The 27,274-nt window shown below is 36.1% G+C and overlaps 2 protein-coding genes across 2 annotated transcripts; one reads left to right on the top strand and one right to left on the bottom strand.

Annotated features, from left to right (window-relative positions):
* Nucleotides 1-30: 30 nt before the first annotated feature.
* Nucleotides 31-16,352, top strand: LOC122413903 (uncharacterized). The gene is made up of 9 exons (XM_043424576.1): nt 31-2,980; nt 3,282-3,501; nt 3,586-3,694; nt 4,777-4,878; nt 5,366-5,630; nt 7,988-8,149; nt 10,510-11,492; nt 12,607-12,814; nt 13,832-16,352. The coding sequence occupies exons 1-9, from the start codon at nt 2,953-2,955 to the stop codon at nt 14,059-14,061; spliced, it is 2,307 nt and encodes a 768-aa protein (XP_043280511.1). The 5' UTR covers nt 31-2,952; the 3' UTR covers nt 14,062-16,352.
* A 610-nt stretch (nt 16,353-16,962) lies between these two features.
* Nucleotides 16,963-26,482, bottom strand: LOC122413868 (nuclear transcription factor, X-box binding stc). Its single transcript, XM_043424510.1, has 10 exons — nt 26,353-26,482; nt 23,707-25,221; nt 23,432-23,605; nt 22,683-23,072; nt 22,130-22,411; nt 21,764-22,054; nt 20,089-20,552; nt 19,147-19,677; nt 18,707-18,813; nt 16,963-18,638 (listed from the first exon to the last, which is right to left on the bottom strand). Exons 2-10 carry the CDS (start codon nt 25,148-25,150, stop codon nt 18,509-18,511), a joined length of 3,813 nt encoding a protein of 1,270 aa, XP_043280445.1. The 5' UTR covers nt 25,151-25,221; nt 26,353-26,482; the 3' UTR covers nt 16,963-18,508.
* Between the last annotated feature and the right edge of the window lie 792 nt (nt 26,483-27,274).

The raw sequence follows: 27,274 nt of genomic DNA, 5'->3' as shown, positions 1-27,274 counted from the left end.
ACTGGTTGCAGCAAGAGCTTGTCAATTGCACTGACCTGCGGACGATCACGTAGAGATATGGGCGCGCAATCATCCCTCACTGTTTACATGAATATCGAATTCATCATGCTGTTATGAGCCCAGAATAGTATCGCGTTGTGTAAACGGAAAAATTGAGAGAATTGTTAAAACGATGGTAAACATAATATCGTCACTTCCATATTCATCGTGAAATTTCCTCTGCTCGTCTAATCAAAATTTTTCTTAAAGATTTGTATTTTTTCATAACATTCTTCAAAATATTCCTAATGTAAATCTTCCTCATAAGATTAACGATAAGACGAGAAGCTGCTGTACATTGATACTGATTTTTTTCTTTTTGTCAATACGTCCAAAAAGGTATCAAGAAAGGGTGTTACAATTGAGCACAACAGCATAACTGTGTTATTTTATTTTCTTTCTGTCCGCTGTTCGTCAAACCGAAACGAATAAAGAATACATTTTTTCAATAAATCAAGGGAACTGTGCTACTTCACTTTTGTTCTACCGCCCGTGAAGTTGCCGATGAAAATTTTTGTTTCTTTCAAATGTTGTAATTGATTTTAGGCCACCCTCGAAGCTTGGGTTTTCCTGAACGAAGTCCTGTGAGTTGTCAGGATCAAAACAAGTGACGAATCGCATTAGCTACGGGTAGCAAGTCTACTCCGTATCAACTGTGTGGATCGTGCCAGCTGTACCCAGGGCCGAAATCTTTATTCGAAATATCCTTTCACGAAAATTTATTAACAAATATATATGAAGCCTTGGCGACGAGTAATAAGCACCCTTGAAAAATAATTAACGAATATCTTGACGAGAAAAACACTTTAAATTGTGTCGTCCCGACTTACCCGATCCGTATGTTCGCGAGAAGCGGTGTACCGCGGGGATACGCGAGACACGCGCTTGGAGATTTGCTACGGTAGCGAGATGCCCGCCGGGACGGTTGACACAGTGAGGATTTTCTCGGTTCGTTTCTTATACAGACGGTGAAGAGCGGGGATTTCGTTTATCGATGGAAATATATTTTGATCCATTAGACAAGCGATTAATGAAAAAACAGCTGGAATATGTGCTCAAACTCTACAGCGGGTATTCTAGACCCCGAGTATATATAATTGAAGAGCCTGCTCCTTTTTATTATCTTATTATTTTATTATTTTAGAAATAACTGCGTTGGAATTATTGCACAAGTCAGAAAACGCATAAAGTGTTAGCTTTTAATCAAGGCACTGATGTACAATTGATTTACACGTCTAAATATAGCTCGTCAGGTGCTCCGACTTGACATCGGTAATTAACTTTGAAGGGACGATTTCAAAGTACCTCGTGCACCCTCGCAAAAGACACGTTCACGAAACCTATCAACATTATACTCCTATTGAGTTAACCATGCAGGTTCAACGCGTTTACGTACCGGTGTTGCGTGCGTCAATTTTAACGATAGCTTTCAATTAGTCAGCTTGTGTCAAGTCATCGTGACAAAATACTATTAAAAATTAATACTTTCCATGACGCTCGAACTGCTGTTCCTGTTGTAAAAAAATGATAAAAAATCATTCCTGATTTCTCAGATCGGCGAAAAATTGAAAATAAATTAACGAAAAAATCATTATCTCAAGAGAAATTATTTTCTTATCGAACACAATTGTAAAAATTCCATTGAATAATCGATGAATTTTAAGTTCAATTATCCCATATCAAGTTTCGATTTGTTGCAACGATTTTTTCATTGTTTAAATTATACATATTTATTCGAGCAATGCTAGCTGTTTCAGCATTTTTTTTCAATAACATAAAATGCCCAAGCAAGCGAAGCTGGAGATTAGGCTTTCGGCCCTGAGGGTCGAACTTGCGCCGTATAAGTGAATTAGCAAAATAGATTAATGAGTCTAAACGTGGATTTTAAGATGGTTTCCTCCTGATGGCGAGGAATGGCTTAAGTGATGAAATTTGACGTCAGTAATATAAACACGAATAATTGAGATTATTTTCATATGTAAATCGTAAATTAATACAAACATTTTGTAGCACCTCTGAGGAGGGTAGATCCTTTCGCAAAAGAACGAATGATTCGAATATTCAACAAACCATCGATTTGAAAAATTATTCAAAAATATTAAAAAAAGAAATGAAAAATTCAAATAAATCTCGATCTAGCAAGTTGGAATAATATTTTATTTGATTCAACGAAGCGAGGAGAAGCTTTGAAGTTGTAAAAATATGGACGTATACGGGATCGAATAATAATGTTACGAAATATTGTGTGAAAAGCTCTCGTGGATTATATACTTTCTTTTAAGTGGCTATACGAGCGAGATGCTAACAATGCTCTAATTCAATCCCAAAAATAAACAATGTAAAGGCCTGCTCTTATATATATACACACAACATACAGGTATTAAAAATATATGTGTATATAAGAGTTAGGCTCGGGGGTTTATAGGTAAAGCGGGCTGGGCATGCTCGCTCTTACCACCCTCGATGGGAACTAGATCAATATTCGTGAGCGAGGAAGGGAAGAAGGCGAGGGAGCGAAGGCAACGGGTTTTCGTCCGCGCAAATACATCGCTTCAGGGGTGGTTCGGTCGTCGTCGTCGTCGTCGTCGTCGTTGGGGTAGGGGCGCGAATCAAATCACTGGGCAGAGGTTTATGCATTGTATGTCGTACTATACTAGTTATACCCAAAGCCTGTTGCTGCCGCCGCACTTTCGTACTCTTCCTGCCTGACATTGGCTGCTTCCTCAAACGTCATCGCGCTCACTACTTTTTTTCCATTCTACATTATTTTTCAAATAAAGCAATTAATCAAATTTATCAGCATCGGACCGACGGTTTTTCGCTTCCTCTTTTATGCTTCCTTCCGCTTGGCGCTTCCTCAATTAGAATATAGAACCAGTGTGATGTGCGGTGAACAACCACGATCGAGAGACCATGGATAAATCGGCAAATTTCTCCAGGGGTGAGTTTCACTGCTGCACTCTCTTTTTTCCAATTTGAAAAATATTTTTTTCCAAAAATACGAGACGCCTTTTGACATCTATTTCGCCTCCATTGTTTTATTATTTCGCGTGAAGCAAACTCGGTCGCTTCTTCGATTATTTATTTCAAACGAATTTTGGGAGGATTGTGTTCGGGGCTTTTGATCTTCGTCCAATTTATCCATATCGATTTTGGTTTCGATCATTTGAGGGATCACGAGATCGATGAAAAACGATGAAATTTCATTCCGAATGTCTGCGTCTCTGTTATTTTGTTCGAAGGTACGAACACATCAACGACGATACCAGGGCAAAATTGCCTCTGGCACAATGGATCGAGTGGGCCGAACTCGATTTCTCTGGACAAGCTTTTGATAACTACCCCTTCACTGGCGTCGGTTAATCAAGATTTAAAATGGATTTTTCCTTTGCACACCTACGGATTTGCTTGCCTCTTTTTTGTTTTAAGTTTCTACACGTTTTTCTCAATTCTCAATTTGAGGTAAATACATGCATTTTTCATTGACGCTAAGATGTGTCTTCGTTCAGTCGCGTTTTTAAACATGTGAACGTTTTTATTTCACAGATCCCTCATATCCAGTCGGCCTTTCATGTCTACCATCAACATTTTCTTGTGTTTACTCGGTGTCTCGAGGTCCGGCTGTCTCTTCATCGATCCTTACAATCTCCAGGAGGTCCGATTTTCTCTCAATTTTATTACTTTTTTTATATTTTCCAGCCCAGCCGATAAACTGTACCTAATTGGAATTTCCGTACTTCGTGCTACAATAAAAATCTGAAAAAATTCAGTAACATTTGGAAAGTTATGAACTACAATTATCAACAATAGCATTGCCAAAAAGTTATTAATAAATTGTTTAGATAAATAATTTTTTAACAATTTTACAGTGAACCCTTGTTTTTTTTTACGAATCGAATGTGCGCATTTTTCTGCATGCTCATGATTTTTTTCAGAATTTTCGTGGATTTTTGAAATTCCCTTTTTTAAATTTTTCAAGTGGCTCTATTTGTACATTTTTGGTCCAGTAACCTCGAGACTTTTCAAAACTGATGGTAAATATGTCTTCTAAAACATATCCAAAATTCAAATTTTTTAAAATTTTTTTCAAAATTTTTTCAAGAAATTTCAAAAATCCACGAAAATTCTGAAAAAATTCATGAGCATTCGGAAAAAAACACACATTTGATTCGTAAAAAAAAAAAACAATAGGTCACCGCAAAATAATTGAATAATTAATTGTTTAAACAACTTGTTATTAACTTTTGGGCAATATTATTATTGATAATTGTTGTTCATACCTTACCGAATGTTGTTGAATTTATTCAGATTTTTATTGCATCACCAAGTACGCAAAATCCCAATCAGATATAATTTTTGGTCGAGCTATCCATCCAGTTATATCTTTAATACAAAATGCATTTATCTTTTCCATTATTTCCACAATCAACGTTAATCTCCAATTTTTTCTCTCTCCATACAAAGAAAAAATGAATTTTCAGAGCCTTTCATTCAATTGTAAAACGTAATAAGCAGATGGAGCGTTTTTCATGAACGTTTTATTATTTCATATTCACGAGTACACATAGCCGTTTAAAAAAAAAATACATTATGACATTTATGTGCATATCGTTACGCCGAGTCACGCCTCCTTTCCCCATTGCAAAGTTAGTTTTAACCTTGAACTCGAAATCTTCGAAAAGTCATTGACGCAGATAAGGGACAAAAGTGATAATTGAGTTCTCTTCAATTTTCCAGACAATGCCGAAAGTCATTGGTTCAATAATGTGGGACATTGGATTTCCCTGCGTGACCTCGGCCTTCTGCCTCATACAGTTGGCATTTTTACATCTGACGCAGGTATATTTACGCGTTACGTGTGTGAGCAAGCAGGCCAAGATTCTTATCGCATTATTTATTTACAATCAGCTATTTATCCATTTATCAAATTTATTTATAAAACTCGACGTATTTTATTAGCTTTCTTAATCGGTTCAATAAATTTATATTCTATTTTTATTTCTATACATTCCTAATATAGAAAAGTGAGCTTTTCCAGTCAGAGTTAAATAGTTCGTATACAGTTCCGTGAAATCTATAATTATGGAATTTTTTTGGTAATCTCAATCTTTATCGCTTTATTTCTAGAGCGCTCAAAGTCTCAGGTTTCCGTAATTGCAATGTCAATTGTGTTAAAAAAAAAAAAAACCAGCAAAAAAGTTAGACTTGTTTCTGTCGAATCGAAAGAAATTGAGAGAAAAAATTTGAACGGGAGGGAACGCTTTTGCTGAAAGACGTTGCTATCCAATGTACTTACCTTCGATGTCGATTATTGTTTGGTTCGCAGCTGAAATTTGGTCCAGAAAAAATACAAAAGGAATCGTGTCTCAGTTTCATAATAACCGCTCATTTTTCATGCATTATCGCAAGCGACGTTGCTCTCGCATACCACAATCATTTCATTGCGAAGCACGTTGTACAAACAGTTTTTCTCACGTGGAGCATACTTCTTTACCTGACGTTCCTACACGCTGGCTACAAAGTAATGCATCTCCTGCGAACCATGCCGAACAACATGCTCACGAGGGAAAACTTGTCAGCCAATCAGAAAGGTACCATTAGTGAAAATCGATTTTTCAAAATTAAGGCTCGTTCAGGGAGTCCCCGTCGCTATTGGTCCTGAAAATGCAAAATATAGTTAGCCTACTTGATGGTAGCATTAGCGGTTGTAGCGCAAATAGCGATTCCCCTGAACGCGCCCAAAGTATATTAAATTACGATGCTACTGGAGAGAGAGGGAAAGACAAACTTTTCCGAATCGCGACGAAAATTGTCCATCTCAAGCGGCTTGATGCTCTTTCCTTCCTACCCTCTAGCGAGTCTTTTTCTTTCACCGCACGCAGCCACCCACATGTTGGAATGGCTAAAATTTCGAATAGCTAAAATCTCGAGTTTATATAAACTTCGAATGATAATATGGAGACGGATAAATTCGACCAGAGCTTTGAATGTCGAAAATAAATGAAGTAGAAACTTCAAGATTCGAAGGACTTTTACACCGAAAATAGAATTTAACGATCCCCCATAGAACGACGACTAAAATATCGTTGTTCCGAAAATTCGACTATCACTCTTTCGATTTATAAATTACTGCAATCGGCAATACTGTGAATATTCACAATTTCGAATATGTAATAACGAAAGACCAAATATTACTCAGATCGAAATACTGAAACACCGAAAAGTCGAACGACCAAAATGGCGAAACGTTAGAAAGTCGACCTGTCACTCAAAATACACGCTTCGTCACTTGCTTACTTACTCGGACTGGTGATCTCCAATTTCGAATATCGCTATTTTCACTTTCGCTTTTTCGAGGGATCGCTATTCGGCATATCTAAGTTTCATAAGCTCGAAAAACTGACTTTCGGGTTTTTGCTACTCCATATTCTGGTCTATCTATGAAACAACTACTTTTTCATTTTGAATTTGAAAATATGAACTTTTGACATTCGTATGGTCTGTTAAAATTGCATTTGTAATGAAAACTATCGAAATACGCATATTTTCGAGTGAATACGAATTCAAATATTCAAAGAAGGAATATTCGATTAAACACGTAATCTATCTGTGATAAATACGCGATTGAAAATAAGAATTTTTAATTACTTATTTTACTACAATTTGATATTACAACTTTAAAAATTTTGAAATATCGGCCGTTCTACAATATGGTTATTTGACATATGCAACCTTACCCGGAAATTTGACTTTTGCTAAACGGAAAGTTGATCTTGTTGCGCGGAGATACGGTTGAGAATGATTTGTGAAAATTTTGGAAAAATATTAACAGTACACGAATTCGTTTTCATTTAACGATTCTGATCATTCATATGATGAATAAGGTTGAATTTAATTAATTCAGTAGTTGAGCGTGTACGGATATCATTGATCGGTGGACGAATATTAATATTGATACAGTTCATTGTTTCATAGTTCCGATGAGAACGAGCTGCAAATTCATTGCTCTCGTTAAATTTTCCTTTGTATTTACTCTTTGTACTTGCAGGTCTATGTATGAGCGTGCTATTTTTAGTGAACTTCTTGAACGATCGACATAAGCTAGAAAAAAAACGATGAAAATGGATAAAAAGAATTATGGGCAATCAAACGTTGTGATTCTCACTTGTTTATTTTTTTTTTTTTTTTTCACTGACCTCGTTCAAGTCTCTTATAAAAAGAAAAGTCAGGACGTGGATTTCATTTACTGGAATAGAATTTTGACAATTTGTCAAAATCATGTTTTTCAACGTTCCGAATACTTTTCTGGCTTCATTTTTGGCCCTCAGATACCCATCAGTTCGAAGTCAAGAGTGAGGGATCGCGATATGGTTTTGAAAAATCGATCATGACATAGTAGAACAATTAGGGTGTGCGGAATAAAAACGATATTTTTTTTTTACTTTGCATCCAACCAAAAAAGGTGGTTCAAGGTGAAAAAAAAGAATCCCAGAAAGAGAGCTCACCAAAGAATTTTTTCGAATGGCGCTTTGCGTTTGAAGATTTTCCATAAGAATAACCCAGGAAGTGATTGAGACCTCCGATCATTGCATCATAACTCTTCAGGAAAAAATCGCGCAAAAACGACAATGATATGTTTTTATAGAAAATCGATTCCCCCACAAAAAAAGTCCTCATGAACATTCAGCTTGGAGCAACCATTCTCGTGCTATCACCCTTCGAAGTTGGATCGATAGAAAAAAAATTTTCATTAATACTATTTTTCCGCACACTCTAAGAACCATGCAAGCATTTAAAATTATTCGGAATAAAAAAATAACGAAACTTTCGATTGTTTTGATAGTTTTTCTATTATACATTTGTGATTCGATGATAAATATGTTTTTACAATTACAATTTTCTCAGAATGAGAAGTATTCTGATTGATGCCCATTGCTTCGTTGTGTAGGGATAATGCAGCTCGCTATGCTGGCACCGTATAACAATCTTGCGAGCTCCGTGGCTGCTGCTTTGGTACCAACAATGCTTGGCCCGAATAATAAAACAAATGTACTGGAGGATCACGAAGAATCCAATGCTCCGGATGCGACAGCGAGTCGAGGCACCAAAGGTAAAAAAAATAGATTTTTCGCATCGACTTTATTATCCGCGCGGTACCGGAAATTGGTCTGATCATGGAGTTTGAGTTTTCAGGGGTAGACAAAAATCGGAGTCATTTACTGTAAATTTATGTCGTAAAAAATGTTTTAAAAAAGCATAAAAACTCCCGACTGCAAGACTCTTCCACGTAAGAAAAAACTTTAAAATCTATTTTATTTCACACTTTTTAAAGTTCATCTTTCTTTTTCTTTGTGAAAAAAAAAAAAAAAAAAAAAAACAGCAGGGTGGCAACTCGACACTGGGCAACTCACCGCCGCATTGTTCGCGTATATCTATATAAATTTTGTTGTCATACAAAGAGGGAAAATCGACCAACCTCGAGCAGAGATACACGGCCCGTTTTGACTCGCTCTACCTACGAAATTCTTCTTTTTAACACTTGGCGTCGAAACGCTGTCGCGTCTCTGGATATAATGCAGAGTTGACAGAGTGGCCGCCGCTGTCGAGTTGGGACTCTACTTTGAAAACAACAGCTCGAAGTGGAAGCAGCAGCGTACAACCGAGTGAAGTTTTCGATAATCGAGCACTGCCTCATTAGGTCAATTATTATCGATGTGGGAAAATAAGTTTGAACGTAAATATTAATTTTCTAAGCGAGCCGTTCACCATAGATTTTGACAAACTATGTCTAAGTGTAGAAAACACAAGGAAAAATTGGCCAAGACGAGAGTGACCGTTCCAGAGAAAAGTTGCTTCAAAGAAAACCCCCCTATTTCAGGTGATCGCGCAGTGAAACGCGTAACTCCCGTTTTATTACCCTGCGAGCAGTCGGGAGTTAAGAATTCATAGTTGTTTCAGTAGATTTTTTGAATGACTTATTAAAACAGAAAAAGATTGAAAAAATGTATTGCGTCATAGAATTAAGGAGTTTCGGTACAGGCAATACAATGTTGCCATGCTAAACCATGCTAAAAACATAAAAAATTTCAAAAAGTTTAGAATTTTATAAAATTTGGTGAACATATTCTTTAGTGCCAAATTTGGCAATACAAATTTTTTAAGATTTTTCTTCTACACAGTTATCGAGTAATTGATCACTAAAGTTCACGTGTATAAGCATAGCGTTTTCATATATATAGGTATACATTCCGGGCATAAGAAATCTGCTTTAATACGTAATTACTCGATAACTAGGTAGAAGAAAATTTTGAAAAAAATTGTGTTTTTGCACTTGATGTTGAACAACATTATCACCAAGTTTGATCAATTTCTTAATTTTTAGACTTTTGTACCGAAACTCCTTAAAGTTTCGCCCACTATTTTCGGTGATTTTTTGGGGTGGGGATCAAATGTTGGAATGACTAAAATTTCGAACAGCTAAAATCTCGAGTTTATAAACTTTAAATGATAATATGGAGACAGATAGATTCGACTAGAGCTGTGAATGCCGAAAATAAATAAAGCAGAAACTGCAAGGTTCGAAGCGCGTTTACATCGAAAATAGAATGTAACAATCGCCCATAGGACGATGACTAAAATATCGATTTTACGAAAATTCGACTATCACTCTTTCGATTCATAAATTACTACGGTCAGCGATACTGTGAAAATTCACAATTTTGAAAATATAATAACGAAAGACCAAATATTACTGAGGTTGAAATACTGAAACACCAAAAAGTCGAGCAGTCAAAATAGCGAAACGGTTAGAAAGTCGATCGATCAAAATAAATAAATGCAGTGGAGCTCCAAATACACGCGTCTCACTCACTCACTTACTCAGACCAGTGATCTCCGATTTAAAACATCGCCATTTTGACTTTCGCCTTTTCGAGCCATCGCTATTCTGCATTCTAAGTTTTATAGGCTCGAAAAATTCACTTTCGATTTTTTGCTACTCTGTATTCTGGTCTGTCTGTAAAACAATTACTCCCCATTTCGAATTCGAAAATATGAACTTTTGACATTCGGATGGTCTGTTAAAATAGCATTCGAAATGAAAACTATTGAAATATATATTTTCGGGTAAATACGAATTAAGAGAAGAAATTTTTGATTAAACACGCAATCTACTGAATAGTCGATCGGGAATAAGAATTTCGAATTACTTATTTTTCTCCAAACTGATATCACAATTTAAAAAATTTCGAAATATCGACCGTTCTACAATTCAGTTATTCGACATATTGAACCCCACCCATTTTTTGGTAAAGTCAAGAACTTTCCTTTCATTGTAAAATCAAGAGCGTTGCTACACAGTCAGCGTTGGCACAGCGATTACGTTCGATGGAGGAAATGATAAACTGGAATGAAACGCTTGATTAAATGAGACGCGAGCTTGAATATATTATTGAACCTTTTGTATTTCAGATTGCAATTTATCGGGGAGTAAGAATCAAACGAGGCGTGAATCAGTGGCATTAGCATCAAGGTCAATGAGCCGTGATTCTCAGCCGGTATCGACGGTACCGGAAGTCTACGTGAGACCGCCAACCCCGACACCATCGACCGTTAATTTACCGATAATAATGGTGTCGTCACCGAGCCGAAGGAGCTCGTTGGCAAGTAGACGCGGAAGTGACGCATCGGGGCGTTCCTCCTCGCGGAGGAATTCGGACTGCAGCGTTCGTTTTATCAACGAGGAGGATGAGACGTCACCGAGTTCGGAGGTTAAACGCTCGGTGGTAAACAGCACCGACCGTGCGAAAACCCCGGAAGGGATATTGCGCCGACACTCCGAAATGGTCACACCGACCGGGAGTTCCCGAGACCTGAGGAGATGCTCAGATTTCGGGCACGAGAAAAATCGTGGTTCGCAATTCGCTACGAAATTACGGAGGAACAGCGACTTTGGCAACCGGACACCGAAGCGAATGCTGTCGAACGATATGGAACAGAGATTGCCGCGTGTTCTGGACGCCAGTCCAACGAGCTCGCGGAGAAACTCCGATTTCGACAGCATTTTTCCACCTAACAGGTCGTCCGAATCCCGAAGAAATTCCGATGTTCCGTACAGTCGAAGGAATTCTGAACTCTCGCAAATGCGACCGTTGAATATAAATCGCCGCAGCAGCGACATAAGCATTAGAACTTTGGACAAGAGTCCAACGCACTTTCAATCCATGGTCACTGAGAAAATTGAGGTCCATGAGAAATCGGAATCCGACTCTGACCAACCGGACTGTAACGAAAAAGCATCTCTAATGAATGATAAATCGAGTTTCGATGACAAAAATAAAGCTCGCAAAAAGAGCCTCACGTGGAAGAACGACAAAAATAAGGAAGATTCCGAAGACATCACAGCGGAGAGCAGCTTGCTTCCTGATGCTCAAATTAATGACAACAGAGTCGTGGTTGAGTATAGAAATTTATGTTTTTATTTTATATCTATAATTTAGGATCAATTATAACTTTCGATACTTTCCGGTTCGCTGGATACTGTGAAAAGTTCAGCCCGCACTTTGAAACTTTGAAAAATTATATCTTGATCGGAATTTCCGTACTTCGTGCTACAATAAAAATCTGAAAAAATTCAACAACATTTGGAAAGCTATGAAAAACAATTATCAATAATAATATTGCCCAAAAGTTAATAACAAATTGTTTAAACAACTAATTATTCAATAATTTTGCGGTGATCTATTGTTTTTTTTTACGAATCGAATGTGCGCATTTTTCTGCATGCTCGTGATTTTTTTCAGAATTTTCGTGGATTTTTGAAATTCCCTTTTTTAAATTTTTCAAGTGGCTCTATTTGTACATTTTTGGTCCAGTAACCTCGAGAAATTCAAATTTTTTAAAATTTTTTTCAAAATTTTTTCAAGAAATTTCAAAAATCCACGAAAACTCTGAAAAAATTCATGAGCCTTCGGAAAAATACACACATTTGATACGTAAAAAAAAAAACAATAGGTCACCGCAAAATAATTGAATAATTAATTGTTTAAACAATGTGTTATTAACTTTTGGGAAATATTATTATTGATAATTGTTGTTCACAGCTTTCCAAATGTTGTTGAATTTTTTCAGATTTTTATTGCATCACGAAGTACGGAAATTCCAATCAGATATAATTTTTGGTCGAGCTATTATCCATCCATATCGCTGACTTCGGCATGGGTGGAGATAACGAGCTAAAAATTTAGCTGAAGACTTCGTTTACCATATATAAAAACATATTAAAAAATAAAAAAAATCGAAGAGGGTCACCGTCACAACGCCGTTTAATTGATGCATTTCCCTTTTTTTTTTTTGGGATTTCTCCCTTTACAAATTTTGTGCAAAATTTTCACGTTTCAAATTCTTCAATTTTTGGCTGAAATCTATGCGTCGTTTATGCATAACTCTATAAAATTCTATTTAAATAATTAATCGTGAGATCAGATTCTTGTTATTTCCTCAATTCGTCACCAAAGAGTAAGCAAAATAATCGTGTTCTCAAAGTTACGCTATTTTATCGCTTTACAGGGTAACGATTTCACTCTTCATGCGATTCTTAATCACATAGCTCACGTTAATCGATCGAAAAGCGATGCTCCATTATACTTACCGGATGTGAATTCGGCAGCAGCAAAAAAATCTCAGATGCGACGAGTTCTCAATGTCACTTATGCTACGGCGATACTGGGCATAGTTTTGTGCGCTGTCGATATCCTACGGATATTCGGTCCTTACGGTAAGCAAGTCAATAACAACCTCAATGTCACCACACCAATCATTATTTAATCACTCGAGTTCCAATAAATCTTCAGGTTTCTTTATTCCTAAAGTATTATGTCTCAGAAATGTTGAAGCACCAACTGTCATTGCGATATATTTTGTTAAAAATCGGAAAAGCTTCAAAGTCAATTCGACTTGACCTCACCAACATGAGACCCAACTTGGTACCAATCAAAATCACGAGAATAAACGTTGAGAATTTTGTCTACAATAATTCCAGCATAACATTGACGGTTAGATTTCCTTGGAACGAAATTTCAACGTGCAGTAAAAACTTTTATACGCCCAAAGACACCTTTCGCATGGACCCTTTTCAAGGGGATTATTCACTGTGAAAACGTCATTGAAAAAATTCGTAACGTTCCTTGTCGACTATTTTTGAGATCGTTCTTTTCAATGGTGCCATTAAAATTCATAAAAAAAAAAAGTAGACATTTTTGAGGTCCGTTTTTTTTAAATCCAGGATCCGGAAGCCTTGTATTATTTTCCAATGATAAAGTGCACAAATCGTGTCCTCGGTGTTTGTACTTTCGAAGTATGCGCTTGGTTTTTTCTTCCCTGGATTTATCATTGCATATAAACGGTAAAATTGCTAAAATAAAATGTTTAATTTTCAGGGTATTCAAATTTTGTGACGATAACGAGTATTTTAGAGTTGATATATAAATTACGCACGAGGACACGATTTATGGACTTTATCATTGGTAAATAATATGATAAACCTTCCGAATTATTGGGGGTTTAAAAAAAAACGGGGGTAAATAGTCGACAAGGTAGCTTACGGATTTTTTCAATGACCTTTTCATAGTGAATAATCCCCTAGAAAAAGGTACACGCGAAAGGGGTCTTGGTCTATTTAATAATTTTGCTTTTTCTATACGGACTAATTCCATCGATTATGTGAAGATAACGAATAAAAAATTTGAGAAGGTAATTTTCCCCGAGCTCAATGTATGTTCATTCGTAATTGTAGGTCTTCTAGGAGAGACTGTGCACTACGGAACTCAACCAGCTCCGAATCAATTTCCCAGGCCATGGCCGTGGCTATTTTATCAGACACTATGTCGGGGTTTGGAACTGATAATGGGTTGTGCGATGGCGAACATAACAAAACAGCCATCGATAAGTCCGAGACACCAGTATCTTAAAAACTATAGAAGTTACAGTCCGGGTTTGAAAGCTCGCGACGGTCTCTACATATAAAGCAATACAAGCTGGAAATCAAAGGACAAAAAATCGGTGAAGAGAGAATTCTCAAAAACGCTGGTTTCATCGAGAGGAGAAAAAATGCCAATCTTTGTATCAATTCCGCGCGTTTCTTCTCTCAGTCTTCATTGATCTTCGAATTGCTGTAACTTACTTTTCTAACAGTTTATGAGTGGCGAAAGGAGCCAAAAAATCGGGAAAGCAATTTCTAGTTTCACGTTTTCCTTCGTTCGCGTGTATACCACGAACTAAGTTAAATATCCTAAAATTTCGTGCTTGGCACGAAATCGATATTCAATCTTTCATTTTGACTGAATCGAAAAACAGAAAAGGAAAAAAACGGGTGCAGCAATAGAAAAGTTTTAAATTCTAAAGAAGGAACTGTGTTCAAGAACATATTGTATACTCAACTTTTTATATACTCCAACGTTAAATTAACTCATTTTTACTCGTATCGATCATTTTCACGCGAACAGAAGTGAGCAATGATGAACAAAAATCCAAAATGATCTATTTTACACAAAACTAAAGAAAAAGAAGAAAAAAAAAAAAAAAAAATCAAAACACCCTCGTACCTGCACGTATATTTTCAAATTTAGACATTAGTTTTCAACGGATGTGTGTGTGTGAGTGTATTTTATTTTTGAATATATTTTTCTCAATAACTTATTTTTCTACTGTTCCATGTATGGCTCAAAGACATGAGAAAATAATTCAATGTGATCTTTAAAAAGCCCAAAATATCATTGGAGTAATTTATGTGTTTTGCTTCAATTATGGTATGGTGCTATTCCATGGGCAGTTGGCACATCAGTAACGAGTTAGTATTTTGTGTTTGAAGCCTGTGAAGGAAACAGTAATAAGTGAAACTGCTGCTGCTGCTGCAACATAAAATAGCACCTTCGCAGTTGGACAGATTATTCGATTGTTTTTTTCTACTCTATCGCGTGTTACACTCTTTTTCCGTACAATCATAATTGAATACATATTGTATATAAAAGAAGAAAGCTCCTATAGGTGATTAGCGTCGTCAAAGTTGTCAACCAGACTCCGTGAAAAATCGATAATATTGGGAAACAAGTCTTTCGTATCTCAATTAGTCGGATCTAAAGGATTGAAATAACAAAAAAGTAACCTATTCCAAGTGCCCTACTCTTCGATGTATTACAAAAATTATGGAATACTTTTGAAGCAAAATAAGATTGACGTTTTGAGTGGTTTTAACTAAGAAACAAAAAAAATCATATTTGTGACAGTGTTGTGATTCTATATGTGATATACGTCTATATGTGTATTGTAGAAGAGCACTCGGAGCAGCTCGTTTTTTCTCATCATTGCAATGTTCAATCCTTCGATATATGTAACGATAATCGTCAATGACGTCGCCCAGTCGATGATATTTAGATGATAAACTTAAATCGTAGTTATTGATATAGTTCCACAAAAAGAAACAAGAAAACCAAAAAGAGTAAAACATTTAAAAAACGTTACGTGTTTGATGTGCCAAATATTCGTGTTAAATGATTGAAGATATTTATCAGAAGATATCCGTGGGAGTTAATGAGATATATAATCTGCTTCTAAATGACAAAAAGTACTGATATATAATTATTTATATACGAAACGCGGTTGTACAATAATAGTGTCGAAAAGGCAGCATTGAAAATACTATTAAATGGATCATATTCTTGGATAACGTCATTCATGCTCATCGGTCACAACCCTTTTACAATACGATTTTCTCATTCAGCCTGGTTATTGACAATACTTAACAGAAAACAAATGCTAATTTGTTTTGATTGAAAAAAATAAAAATAATGATAGACAAGTTCTATTTCGAAAAATAATTTGTGCACGGTTTCGAGCTCAACGGAAATGGGATATTGTAAAAAATGATAATCTTTTTGACTTTGGCCATTTTTTCCATTTCTTCCATTACTTTTCCTAGGACCAATATTTTTTTTTGAAATAGTAAAGACATACCCACCTGGCGTCGGTTATGTGATTTTCGTGTTCTATCATCGACCAAGTGAAAATAATACCGAATCGGTTAAATAGTACGAATTTTCAAATATCCTCTAAAATTCAACGTGTAAAAATAAGAAAAGCTGCACGAGAACCAAATCTAGCTGATAAGGTAATGGAAGTTGTAATCACTTTGATGATGTAAATAGCCAAATACCAATTTAGACAAAAGGTATATGATTTGTGTCAATGAAACTATGAGAATTTTCGGACTATGTGTCTCAAATATCACGTAATTTAATAAATCTCTGATCTGAAAAATATAAGAGTGTTCGTTTTTTATATTTCCTCTTATTAAAAATTTTGGTAACTATATAGTTTGGTGATATTTCCGAAAAACTTATCGTTTTTATGGAAAATGTCAGCCTCCCCCGACGAATTTTCATTAATGGTGACTAATTGAAGTAGTTCGTGCAAAAAAAAATATTGTAACATCGATTTTCGGGAAAGTAACCAAACTGCACAATTACGAAAATTTTCATCATTTGTCGATTTGCCTCTGTTGAAAAAAAAATCAATAGATGATACGTTAACAGTTCAGTTAACAGATTTTATCTTCGCTTTTACCTTCGATTTAAAAGATGGAAATAACATTTGCTATTAGTCGGATTAACATCCGAGTCTTTTAAAACAGTATACCACTCCCCAAAGCAGTAATTTTTCAATGAAGTGGCCATAGAACATCCTGAGAATCCTTTAATTTTTTGCATTTGAACCGTTGAAGATTTTCAACAATCATTTCGGGTAAGTGAAGTATTCCATGGGTCACCCAAGAGTGAGATGAAATTTGGATTGACGATAGAAGTTATATTTTCTATTTTTAAGGTAGGAAAAACGTCATTATTCCTCGGTAATTGATTAAAAACGACAAGATATTTTTGTCCAGTTGATTTATTATATTCCATCACGTTGCGTCGTTACCAATCAGTTTAACGAAATAGAGAATGTGGAGCATCGTGAAATGAGAAATCTCAAGATACTGGTTACAACGACGGGAAGCTCTGATAAGAAAATCTCATCGAAAACGCGGTAATGCAACTCGTTATTTAGTCTGAAATTGCCCCTCTTAAAACTGAAGCGCTTTGGTTGTACCGTGAAACGTTCATGGTATTTTTCGTTTTATTTGAAGAAATATGCACGAGGAAAAGTGATGCGAATTTCGGACATCCGTTACGGAACACAATGGTAATCACGTCCATGTATTAGAAAATTCTAGAAAGATGATGGTTGGAAAAAAATTCATTATGCACATGCTGAAGAATTTATTACATGAAATATATGTTAAATGGAAAAAATCGAATGAACATCTATTGAAAGAAAATACGAAAGTATGGAATGAAATCGCCGAACAAGAGTATTTGTTTGTCATATTTTTTCTCTGCTGAGAAAAATCACATCTTTTCAAATTTGCCCGGAGGATTCGTCGCACATTTGACATGATCATTTTATTCATATGCAAATATTGTTTTTGACAAAACATTTTTGAAAACCCCGAACATTCCATTGGCGCCGAAAGTGGAATGCCTCATTTTTATCCAAAACTCAAAATTGAGGAAGTACGTGCTCAAGTATTACTTGCGTGGTTCCGTAAAGAAAAAAAGAAAAATTTATGTGAAACATATTTGAAAAGGAGAATAAAGGAATTCTTGATTGTTTTAATACAATCATAAAACAAAAGTTTGTTACACTGAACGATGATGAACTTTGGCGTGAATTTGTTTAAAATCCTCCGGAATGTATTTTTTTCATGAAAAATCAATATTTCGGTCTTTTCATAGAAAGCATCTTTTGTAAGCTTCAAAATGATCTGTTTATATGGATCGAAAACAGTCGCTAAAATTAGATTTATTTTTATCAATTTAACTGAACTTTGCCTTTTTAAGTTATTTATTAAATAGATGAATATGCATTCGATCCTATCCACGATTTTTTACCCAAAATATAAATAAAAAGAATATGGTGCGATAACGAAATTGAATTGGTGATCTTATCGGTTTTACTCCAATTGTTTCCTTTGTCTGTATATTATTTTAGCAAGAATGTGGAACTGTTAATTCGTTCATCTGTTCACTGTTGTTTTAAGGTACACGATACGTGGAATTCGTTTATCGGTGATTGAATCAACAGCATTTTGAGGCCACGTTTTGGATCTCACCATCCCGACGCCATGTACATATGTATATACATATACATTTGTATGACAATACCACCAGAGCGGATAAGTGGTCATTTTATACATATATACATACATGTGAAAATGGATTGAAAACTCACGGAACGACAGATGCATTTAAGACGCGGCTTGGATTCTATCCCCGGATGGAGGAAAAAAACGAGCTTTACGAGTTAACTTTACGAGGCAAGTAGCGTGAGACGAAAGTTTTCTTCATGACGTCGTTAAAATCGGTTAAATGTTGACTCATTTACCAGCTTTTCCATTAGGAAAATCAAAATAGTCTATTTCGGGCTCTGGAGACTTCGAGGACGTGGATGCGACAGGCTTTAACTTCTGACTTGCCCTGGCAGTTGACGATAGAACTTCCGATAATCTGTATAAGAATAACAGTTACTAATTTTATTGTTCGTAATCTTTACATTGATTCGTGGATACGCTTACCGTAAAGTTGATTTTGGTTTCGACGAATTGAGCATTGGTCGTGGCACCTTGCGCTGACCGTTTTCTCGTTGCACAATTTCTAATAAGCTATAACTTGGCAACCAACACTGTAACAAAAAAAAAAACAAGGAAAAAATCCCTTAGTTACCCCAAATATCTGAAATTACGTTGAATTTAACCTCTGTAATTTTTACTCATATCATTGTACTCAATGTTTTTTACAACCTTATTAAATGAGTTGTCTTGCTATAGACTTGTTGAAAAGTCAACTATTAAACTATATTAATATATAGCACAGCTATATTAATAAGAAATGCAATTTTTTTATGAAGTCATAAATATATGTGCTATTGGAGCAAGATAAAAATAAACAATTTATTAACACGTAGATTGTTTTTCAATATCTGTAATTATCTATGCAGTGAGTTGTAATATTTCACCTTATCTTTGACCGCAGTAGCAACAACATTACGCTTGGGTTCCTGATCGTAAGCCTGGCTTTCACAACCGAAATGTTCACAGGATTCATGTATAAAATTACGTTTATCACGATTCATACTGTCGAAAGAATAACTCCGTGATTTGTGCTTCGATGTTTTTGCCAATTGTACGAGTTCGGTCAGTTTATCATGAACCATTTGACAGAAGTGCGGATCTTTCTTTGCCCATTGTTTCATTGTTTCGGTATAGCGTGGCATGAGTTTGCCACTTACATCTGGATTCACTATTTGCAAACCAAGCGCTATTCTACGATTTCTCGCTATTATCTTGCACTCATCGTTACACTCAAGTGTCTTCAATTGATTTTGCTTTTTAGCACCTTGACCAAAAACTTCTTCAAGATCAACCGAATGCCCGAGTTGCATATCAGCCATTTTACTAGCTAATATTCCGCTTGCTATTCTCTGAAATTCACGGGCATTTTCAGCACACGCTCGGGTCATCGTTCTGTTCCCACAGTTACAAGTGACCTGAAAATCATGAAACAAACGGTCGTTCAGGAAATTTAACATTTCTTCCCATCTTGTCTTAAACAAATTTCTATGAAAATGGAAATAAATCATTTTTGAAAACATTTTGAAAACGCATATTGTGAGATATGACATTTACGCACTTTGAATGTAGTAAAGAGACCTAAGCAAAGAGGTTTTGAATTCAAATTTATATTTTACAGCCAAAAAGTTTATACGCAAAGTATAAAAACGAAGGATCTGCAGGTTTAACGAAGCAATATGTGAAAAAAATAAATCATTGGAACCAAACAAGTAAGTCAATTGAGAGATTTGTAAATTTCCCATATGAAATTTATGATGTGATATGAAATCTAGAAAAAATAGAAGAAAGATAACCAATGAAGAAATAAAAGCAGAGTGTTCGGATACCTTGACCATTTCTTTACAAGGCGTGTCTGGGCATTTGCCTTCGTGGCACGGAGCAGCACAAATATGACCGCACATTTCGCGTGCTGTTGTGCACGGCTGTACACAAACTTGACCGGATTTTTCACAAGGACCAGGATGACAGAGTGTTATGCACTTGTGTCTTCCGCACGAGATTGGTTTGTTGCATGGTAAGCCACATGATATTTCATTGACGTGGCAAGGTACCGCTTTTCTTATTTCATGCTTGCCGTAACACCATCGTTGAGTGAGTACGGTACAAGGTGGGCAAGTTAGATTGCTGTGACAATTGTGAAGAACCTCGTGACCACATGAATGTTGACGAGTACAAGGACGGTTGCACGTCGGTTTTCTTGTGCCGCAAGGTACCGGCGGATAAATTACTGACGCACCGCACTCGCAGTGCAACTCGTCAAAACTCATTTCTTGACAAGGCTGACATCTGCCTATAACACAATATTCATTCATTAGTCAACAGTTAAAAATTACATTGCTTGAATTTCATTCATTCATCATCGAAAATAATTGATAAAGGTTATCAATTTATTTTTCAAACAAAATATTGTTCGACAAATGATCCAATATTATGTTTGGTCTTTAGATGAGACGCGTTTAGTAAGTTTTTAGAGCGCTATAAAATTTTTCTTCAATGTTTTAACATTTTTCGAATCTTCCACAGTATATGTCAAACTTTTTAAAGCAATAAACGAATAATCTTTCAGATACTGCTTCCAAGAAAAATTAGAGCAAAAAATTAAAAGATTAATTGATTGATTGATTATTTACTTGATTGAAGAATTTATCCATAGGGCCAATGAAAATATATAATGAGCCAAAAAGGCTAGATGTAATCTCATTTACAAATTATAATAAAATAAAATTAAAATTAAAAATAACAGAAATAGCATATAATATAAATTAGAAGAAACAGATATAATAGAATATATAAGCAGATAAAGACCTATGAGATATCATCGTAACGCAGTTATAATGATATTTATAGTGATAACAGAAAATGTAAGAAAAAAAAGAAAATGATAATAAAAATAAAAATACGCAGTTAAGAAAGTCAAGTACAATAAACACAGAAACTCATCAAAAAGGTTAATAAACGAATAAACCTAAAATCCATATTGTCCGTGACACGAATATAAATAAATAAGTAAATAAGTAAGTAAGGGGTCAACTTAAATAGCATATAAATAAAATAAAATAAAATAAAACGTTTTCTTCATGATAGAACACTTAAGAATGCTGTGAGACAGCTGTTAGACAGTATAGGTGATAGGCGAAGAGACATGAGATGACCAGAACACAATCAATTCAAAAAAAAAAAAAAAAAACTCAAGACAGGACACTTCCTTCAATTTCAAACAGATAGGAATGTAGAAGCGTTTTGAAAATGGAAAGAGAGGGATCTGAAGTTATGTTATTTCTATATGAATGTGTTTAATTTCGAGATTCTGTTATGCGACAAGAAAATGTAATGTGCAGTATTGCCAAGGTTAATATCTAAAGAATATTTTAGAATTAGGACTGGTAAGAATAAAATCATGAATTTTTTTTTTCAAACTTGCAGACACTATTTTTTAATAGTCACAACGGCTGCAAAAATTCGCATAATTATGCCCATTTGGACTTATAAGAGTTGACTTACCTTTGTGACAACTTAATTGGCATCTGTGTCTACCACAATTGAGAGTTTTGGAGCACGGCATCGGGCAAATATGCTCGATATCGATGCAACAAAGCTGATTGCACTTGTGCTTGCCACAAGAACGTTTTTTCGTGCATTTTTTTTCGCAACGAGCATCATCGGCTTTCGTGCGTAGCTCTTTACAGGCGATCTCGCGATCCATATTTCCGCAACGACATCGAACTTTTGTTGTTAATTCACATTCCGGACAATCTCCGGGGTGGCAGTCTACTTTGCATGTATGGGGATCACCTGTTGATAAAAAGGTAGAGAAATGTTTACCGATCTTTCATCTGGATTTATCAATAGGAAATATTTCAAACTTACTAGGTTGGCCACATTTCAATTGTTTCGAACACACTTTGTCACACGTCGGAATAGAATCGAGGCAAGATTTCCGTTCGACGGTGAGCGGTGTTTGACCGCAACAACAATGCGTCACCATTGCCGGTTGCAACGTACAAGCATCGCAGCTACCCGGATGGCAAATTTCTTCACAACGATGATTACCGCATTCGAGCAATTTGTCGCAAACCTCTGTGCAACTGTAGGTCTCTGGTAAGTCTGCGTCACACGTGACATCGCGCTCATGCTTTCCGCAATGGCAGACTGTAGAAGCATTTTAGTAAAATATAAAATTAGTTGAAAAATACTGGTGTTTTACGTAATGCATATCATGACCACAATTTTTAAATTAATGAAGAGTACATTGATGAATTTGGATATCACATTGAATTGAGTGCATTTTGTGTAAATTTCAAACGGTATACTTATTCTGTCGTATTAAAATAAAGTATTGAAAGGCGTTTAAGAAATTGAATGAAGGAAAGAATCATTGGAAATGAAATTAGAACGAATAAAGTATAAGAAAACAACGCACCTTGATGCAACTTTTTTTCGCAAGGGCCGCAATCGCCATGATGACATTTTTTTTCACAATTGTGTATGCGACAATTGAGTTTTTTTTCGCAAACGGCATCGCAAACAACCAGAGTCATTGTACTGCATTTGAGGCTCTGAGAAGTTTTTTCACAGCCACAATTTCTTGTTACCATGGCAATGCACTCGGGACATGCACCTGGATGGCAAAGCAAGGTGCACTTATGAACACAATTATTTTTGGCTCTTGTTCGGCCGCAAATTTCACCACAAGAGTGAGCAACGTCGCGACGATTCCATTCAGGAGCGCGGGCTTTGCCACAGAAACAATAACAAACCTCGGGCACCGTCAAACTCACGTTTTGACAAGCTGGGCATCGCCAACCGTTTTCTGTAACAGAAATAGTTTGATGTGCGATGAAAACGATTTATCCTACTCTTTTCTCAACGAATCACAAAATAAAGGAAAAATACGGAGAATGAATTTCTGTCGTTTGAATTTCATGCGAATGGAGAACTTTTTCAAGTGTTTTAAACCAATTTCAAATGCTTCCATAAAATGTCCTAATTTTGGTAATTTGATCAAGATTTTATTTTTTCAAATCCGCTTCGTATCACATGTCTCGTACGTTACACAAGAATCGAACAAAATCAATCATTTTTCATTATGTCTCATCTGATATAATGTTAACAAGAGCATGCAATCACGATGAATATAATGAAGTGAATAGGAAAAAAACTCAAACGAACCGCCTTGCGATGAGTGAGCCCACTTCTTTAAGCATTTCAGATGTAGCACATGATGGCAGTTGGTGCAGGACCAAACCGGATCGTTTTGCCTTATAAAGTCGCAGCAAATGAGGCACTCCAAATGTCCTTGATTCAATAGCTCGGTCAATCGTTCTCTCTGACTGGCATCATCATCTGTGAACGATTAAATAAATTACAGAATTATAAGATTATGAGTGGTCATAATAGTATGTATAGTATAAATATATCGAAACAAACAGATGAGGCGTATTTACCAAATTCGATTTTCTTGCTGTACTTTTTCGCCATTCCACCACCCTTGATTGGTGCCTTGTCCTTTTGTCTCCAGCTCTGATTTTCCTCTTCTCGGAGTTCCCTTGTTTTTTTATTATCATCTCTCGATCTATCGAATTTATTATTAGCATCTTTTTCATGATTTTCTCCCTCTTGATCGTAATAAGAAAGTCTAGTAGAATCGAAATTCGTAGAAGTATCTCGTTGCCTTCCACGTGCTCTCTCATTTCTATACGGTCTCTCGGTTTCACGATTGTGAAGAATTTCGCGTCTCGTCCCGGTCGAAAAATTACCTGAGGTAATTGACGGCTCGAAATTCTGTTGTTCTTCATAATCATTGGAAGATTGGTAAGGTTTATCGTTCTGTTGACGTATATTTCCGGAATATCTATCATTCTGATATCTCCTGTCGTTTCTTCCCCATTTCCCACGGTTATTAGAAACGGTATGATTATCGCGAACATCCTCGTTACCCGCTCTAGAATCACGATAAGGCTCGCTAGGGTTCTGCCAAGTATCAACTTGCAGTTTTCGTCTGTCTGGCCTTGATTTATCGTTGCTCTCACGTTGCTGACGATTATTGGAATATCTGTCATTAGTGAATCTATTTTGTTGATTGCGGGCTCTTGGATTTTTTACGCTAGTACGATAAGCGTTATCCTCCGACTGTACACCACCGATCGATGAAGATTCTTGATTCATTGTCATTAAATCACAGTTGCCTCTCGAGCCCCCACCATAATTTGGATCGTAATTACGGCCGCGTTGAGGCTTGTACACGCCTCGATAAGAATTGTTACTTCTCGCATTATCATAACGTCGTTCGTTTGCACGATTTCTATTATCGCTGAAGAATATATGAGATGAGGAATTCTGTGAATTCTCGTTTGAATAATCGTTGTACTGAACTTCGCTACCATTATAAGTCGAAGATGAGTTTTTCTGTGGGTTTTTTGACGATATCGTTGGTACGAATTCATTTGCACTCGCGTGCAAATTCGAATATTCGGCTATACCCATGTCGCGATTTTGACTTGGATATCGTACATTCGACGTGTTTCCTTCATCATGGGCGTAATTTATAAGTTGATTACTGTATGATGGGAGTTTTTGCGACTGCTGATTGTTCTCAAAAAAATAATTCCTATTGTCAACTGTTGATGCCGAGTTCTCATGCATTCCTGTACCATACCCCATGGACTCGTGATAAGTCCCGCTGCCCTGAAATCCTTGATTCATCTCCATATTAGGTAGATTATTTCGAGCATATATCCCGAGGGAATTCTGAGAATATTCAATATTCTCAGATGTTGAGTAATAGTCCCACGTTCTGGGATTCGCAGCCGCGTTTAACGCGTGCGCCAATAGATAGAAGTTGGCATCATCTGACGGACCGGCCTGTTCAGATCCGTCCCAGGTGGCCATCCTGGCCTGATCGTTTTTTCTTGCCCCCAGATAAATTGGTTTCGTTTTCACCTTTTTTCTTGATAAGTCAACTGTGTCATCAGAAAAATAAAATTGTCAGATATGCAAATTTTTTTTCTTGTTTTTTCTCTGCTATTGTGTCTAATGTTACTTATTCAAACTTTCACTAGCATGTTTTCTTATACCGATTCATATTTGTAAGTAGCTGTATGGCATTGCGTAAAACAAAATTTTGGAAAAAATCATTTAACTTTTCGTAGCCCGATGGACTAACGAAGTTGATGAAGATGTAGTAAAGTGGTGGTGATTTCCAACCTCCCAAAAACTCTGCAGTTTTATTTTGTGCTCTCAGTGTATCAAACATTTGAGGCTTATTTCAATTAGTTTTGTTTCAAGTGATAAAAAATTTGATGTTTCAAAGAAAAAAGTATCTTGACATAAAAAATTTGGATGGCTCGATAAAATGAATTTCTTTCTCATTGCAATTTTCATTCCATACTTGTTATTCCATCAAATTATTCAAAATTTTTCCTTCAAATTTTGTGACATATATTCCATCTATCAGTTAATCACATTATATCACATAGAAAAAGATGTAATGCCAAGATAAGGAAGGACTAATTTTGTGAAAAACGTTTTATCCTGTGTCATTGCATAGTCAACAGTTTTTAGTGTAAATGAAGTAAGTTGAAAAATCTAGTCGCGAATTACATAAACATTAACAAAAACTTTAAAAATACGATTTGACGCGTTGACAAAGGTAACGAAATTTAAAAGTCGTAATTATATTGCATCTATTGTGCAACAGATAGTCCGCACGAGTTTTAGAACATATGAGGTGAGTTGGTATAGTGAATTTCGTGAATATATTTGTTTTAAAGCTATGAGTTTAGGACAAGTGGAAGGAAGTCGTTGGTGCTGTACATTGATGAAATGCACGTCACGTTTGATAATTGAACGAACGACATTACCGAATAAACAAATTATCGTGCATTCATCAACAATATGGCAAGAGATCGATGTAAAGCAAAAAAGCACATAAGAATTCATGCATAACCTGAGGTTCGGATGTTCTGATGAAAATTGTCTGCGTTTGCAAAGTTTATACGAGCTGTTACTTATCAAATAATAATAAAGCACGTTCGTGCTTCCATTACATCGAATGATGAATGCGTAAAAATCTATTGAATATTTTACTTTACCCAATTTTTTCTTGACGAGATCTCGGAATCAATTAAAATTGAAAATACAAATCATACAAATCACTCTCTTCTCTTTTGGAATGGCAGCACTGAACTATGTGTGGTTTGTGTTGTGAACTTTGTGTGAACGAAGAACGAACACGACCACGATAGCAGCGCACGTGGTGGAATTTTACTGAACTTCAAAAGATTGACAGAAAAGGAAAAAGAAAGAATACGAAAACTCGACCTTCGTGAACTTGACCGAATAATTTTGAATTTTTGACGTCATTCACTACTAGCAACGAAGATGCTATTAGTTGCGCGAGTGCGAGCGAGATTAGTACTCAGGACTGCTCGGGACATTCTTGATAGATTTCGAGAAAAATAAGTTGCACTTTGTTCTCTCTCTCTTTCTCTGATAAAAGAAAAGAATTTCTTCAACCGTGTAACAGAAAGCGAGGGAAAAACGCCAGTTTTCGAAATTGCTGACTGAGAGTAATATAATCGAAATCTATGCTTTCATTTTTTTCCATCCTTCGAGAAATAAAATTTACAAATTTGTGTGATATGAAATTTCGGTATTTTTGGGTGTCATCGTATAAGTTATTTTCAATATGCATTTAAAAACTGGAGCCTTTTAAAAATGCATTTCAAAAAAATATTGTTCCACTAAATAAGAAATTTTTCAAATGCGCTTTCCCAGTCTTTTCTGAAAACGACTTTGAAAAACGTTTTTTCAGCCCTCCGGGCGGAAAGTGGCAACTTTCGGCCCGCTGCGCGGGCCGAAGTTGCCGCATTCCGCCTGCGTCGGACAGAAAAATCGTATACACTCCACGGGAGTGAAATTAGACCACCTCAAACCGCGTGCTTATCACCCTCGCCTTCGGCTCGGGTGACAATTCTGCCCGCGGTTTGAAGTAGTCTATTTTCCCTCCCTAGG

Source organism: Venturia canescens, chromosome 1, assembly GCF_019457755.1.
Source record: "Venturia canescens isolate UGA chromosome 1, ASM1945775v1, whole genome shotgun sequence".
Classification (NCBI taxonomy): domain Eukaryota; kingdom Metazoa; phylum Arthropoda; class Insecta; order Hymenoptera; family Ichneumonidae; genus Venturia; species Venturia canescens.
This window is presented reverse-complemented; position numbering and strand designations above follow the sequence as displayed.

Bases quoted from the DNA above. Each gene is read 5' to 3' on its own strand.
- LOC122413868 (XM_043424510.1), bottom strand. From the start codon at position 25,150: ATGGCCACCTGGGACGGATCTGAACAGGCCGGTCCGTCAGATGATGCC. The intron at 22,055-22,129 runs GTAAGTTTGAAA...TTTTATCAACAG, and splicing joins ATTGAAATGTGGCCAACCTA to GTGATCCCCATACATGCAAA. The intron at 18,639-18,706 runs GTAAGCGTATCC...ATTCTTATACAG, and splicing joins AAACCAAAATCAACTTTACG to ATTATCGGAAGTTCTATCGT.
- LOC122413903 (XM_043424576.1), top strand. From the start codon at position 2,953: ATGGATAAATCGGCAAATTTCTCCAGGG. The intron at 5,631-7,987 runs GTACCATTAGTG...TTCGTTGTGTAG, and splicing joins CTTGTCAGCCAATCAGAAAG to GGATAATGCAGCTCGCTATG. The intron at 11,493-12,606 runs GTTGAGTATAGA...ATCGCTTTACAG, and splicing joins TTAATGACAACAGAGTCGTG to GGTAACGATTTCACTCTTCA.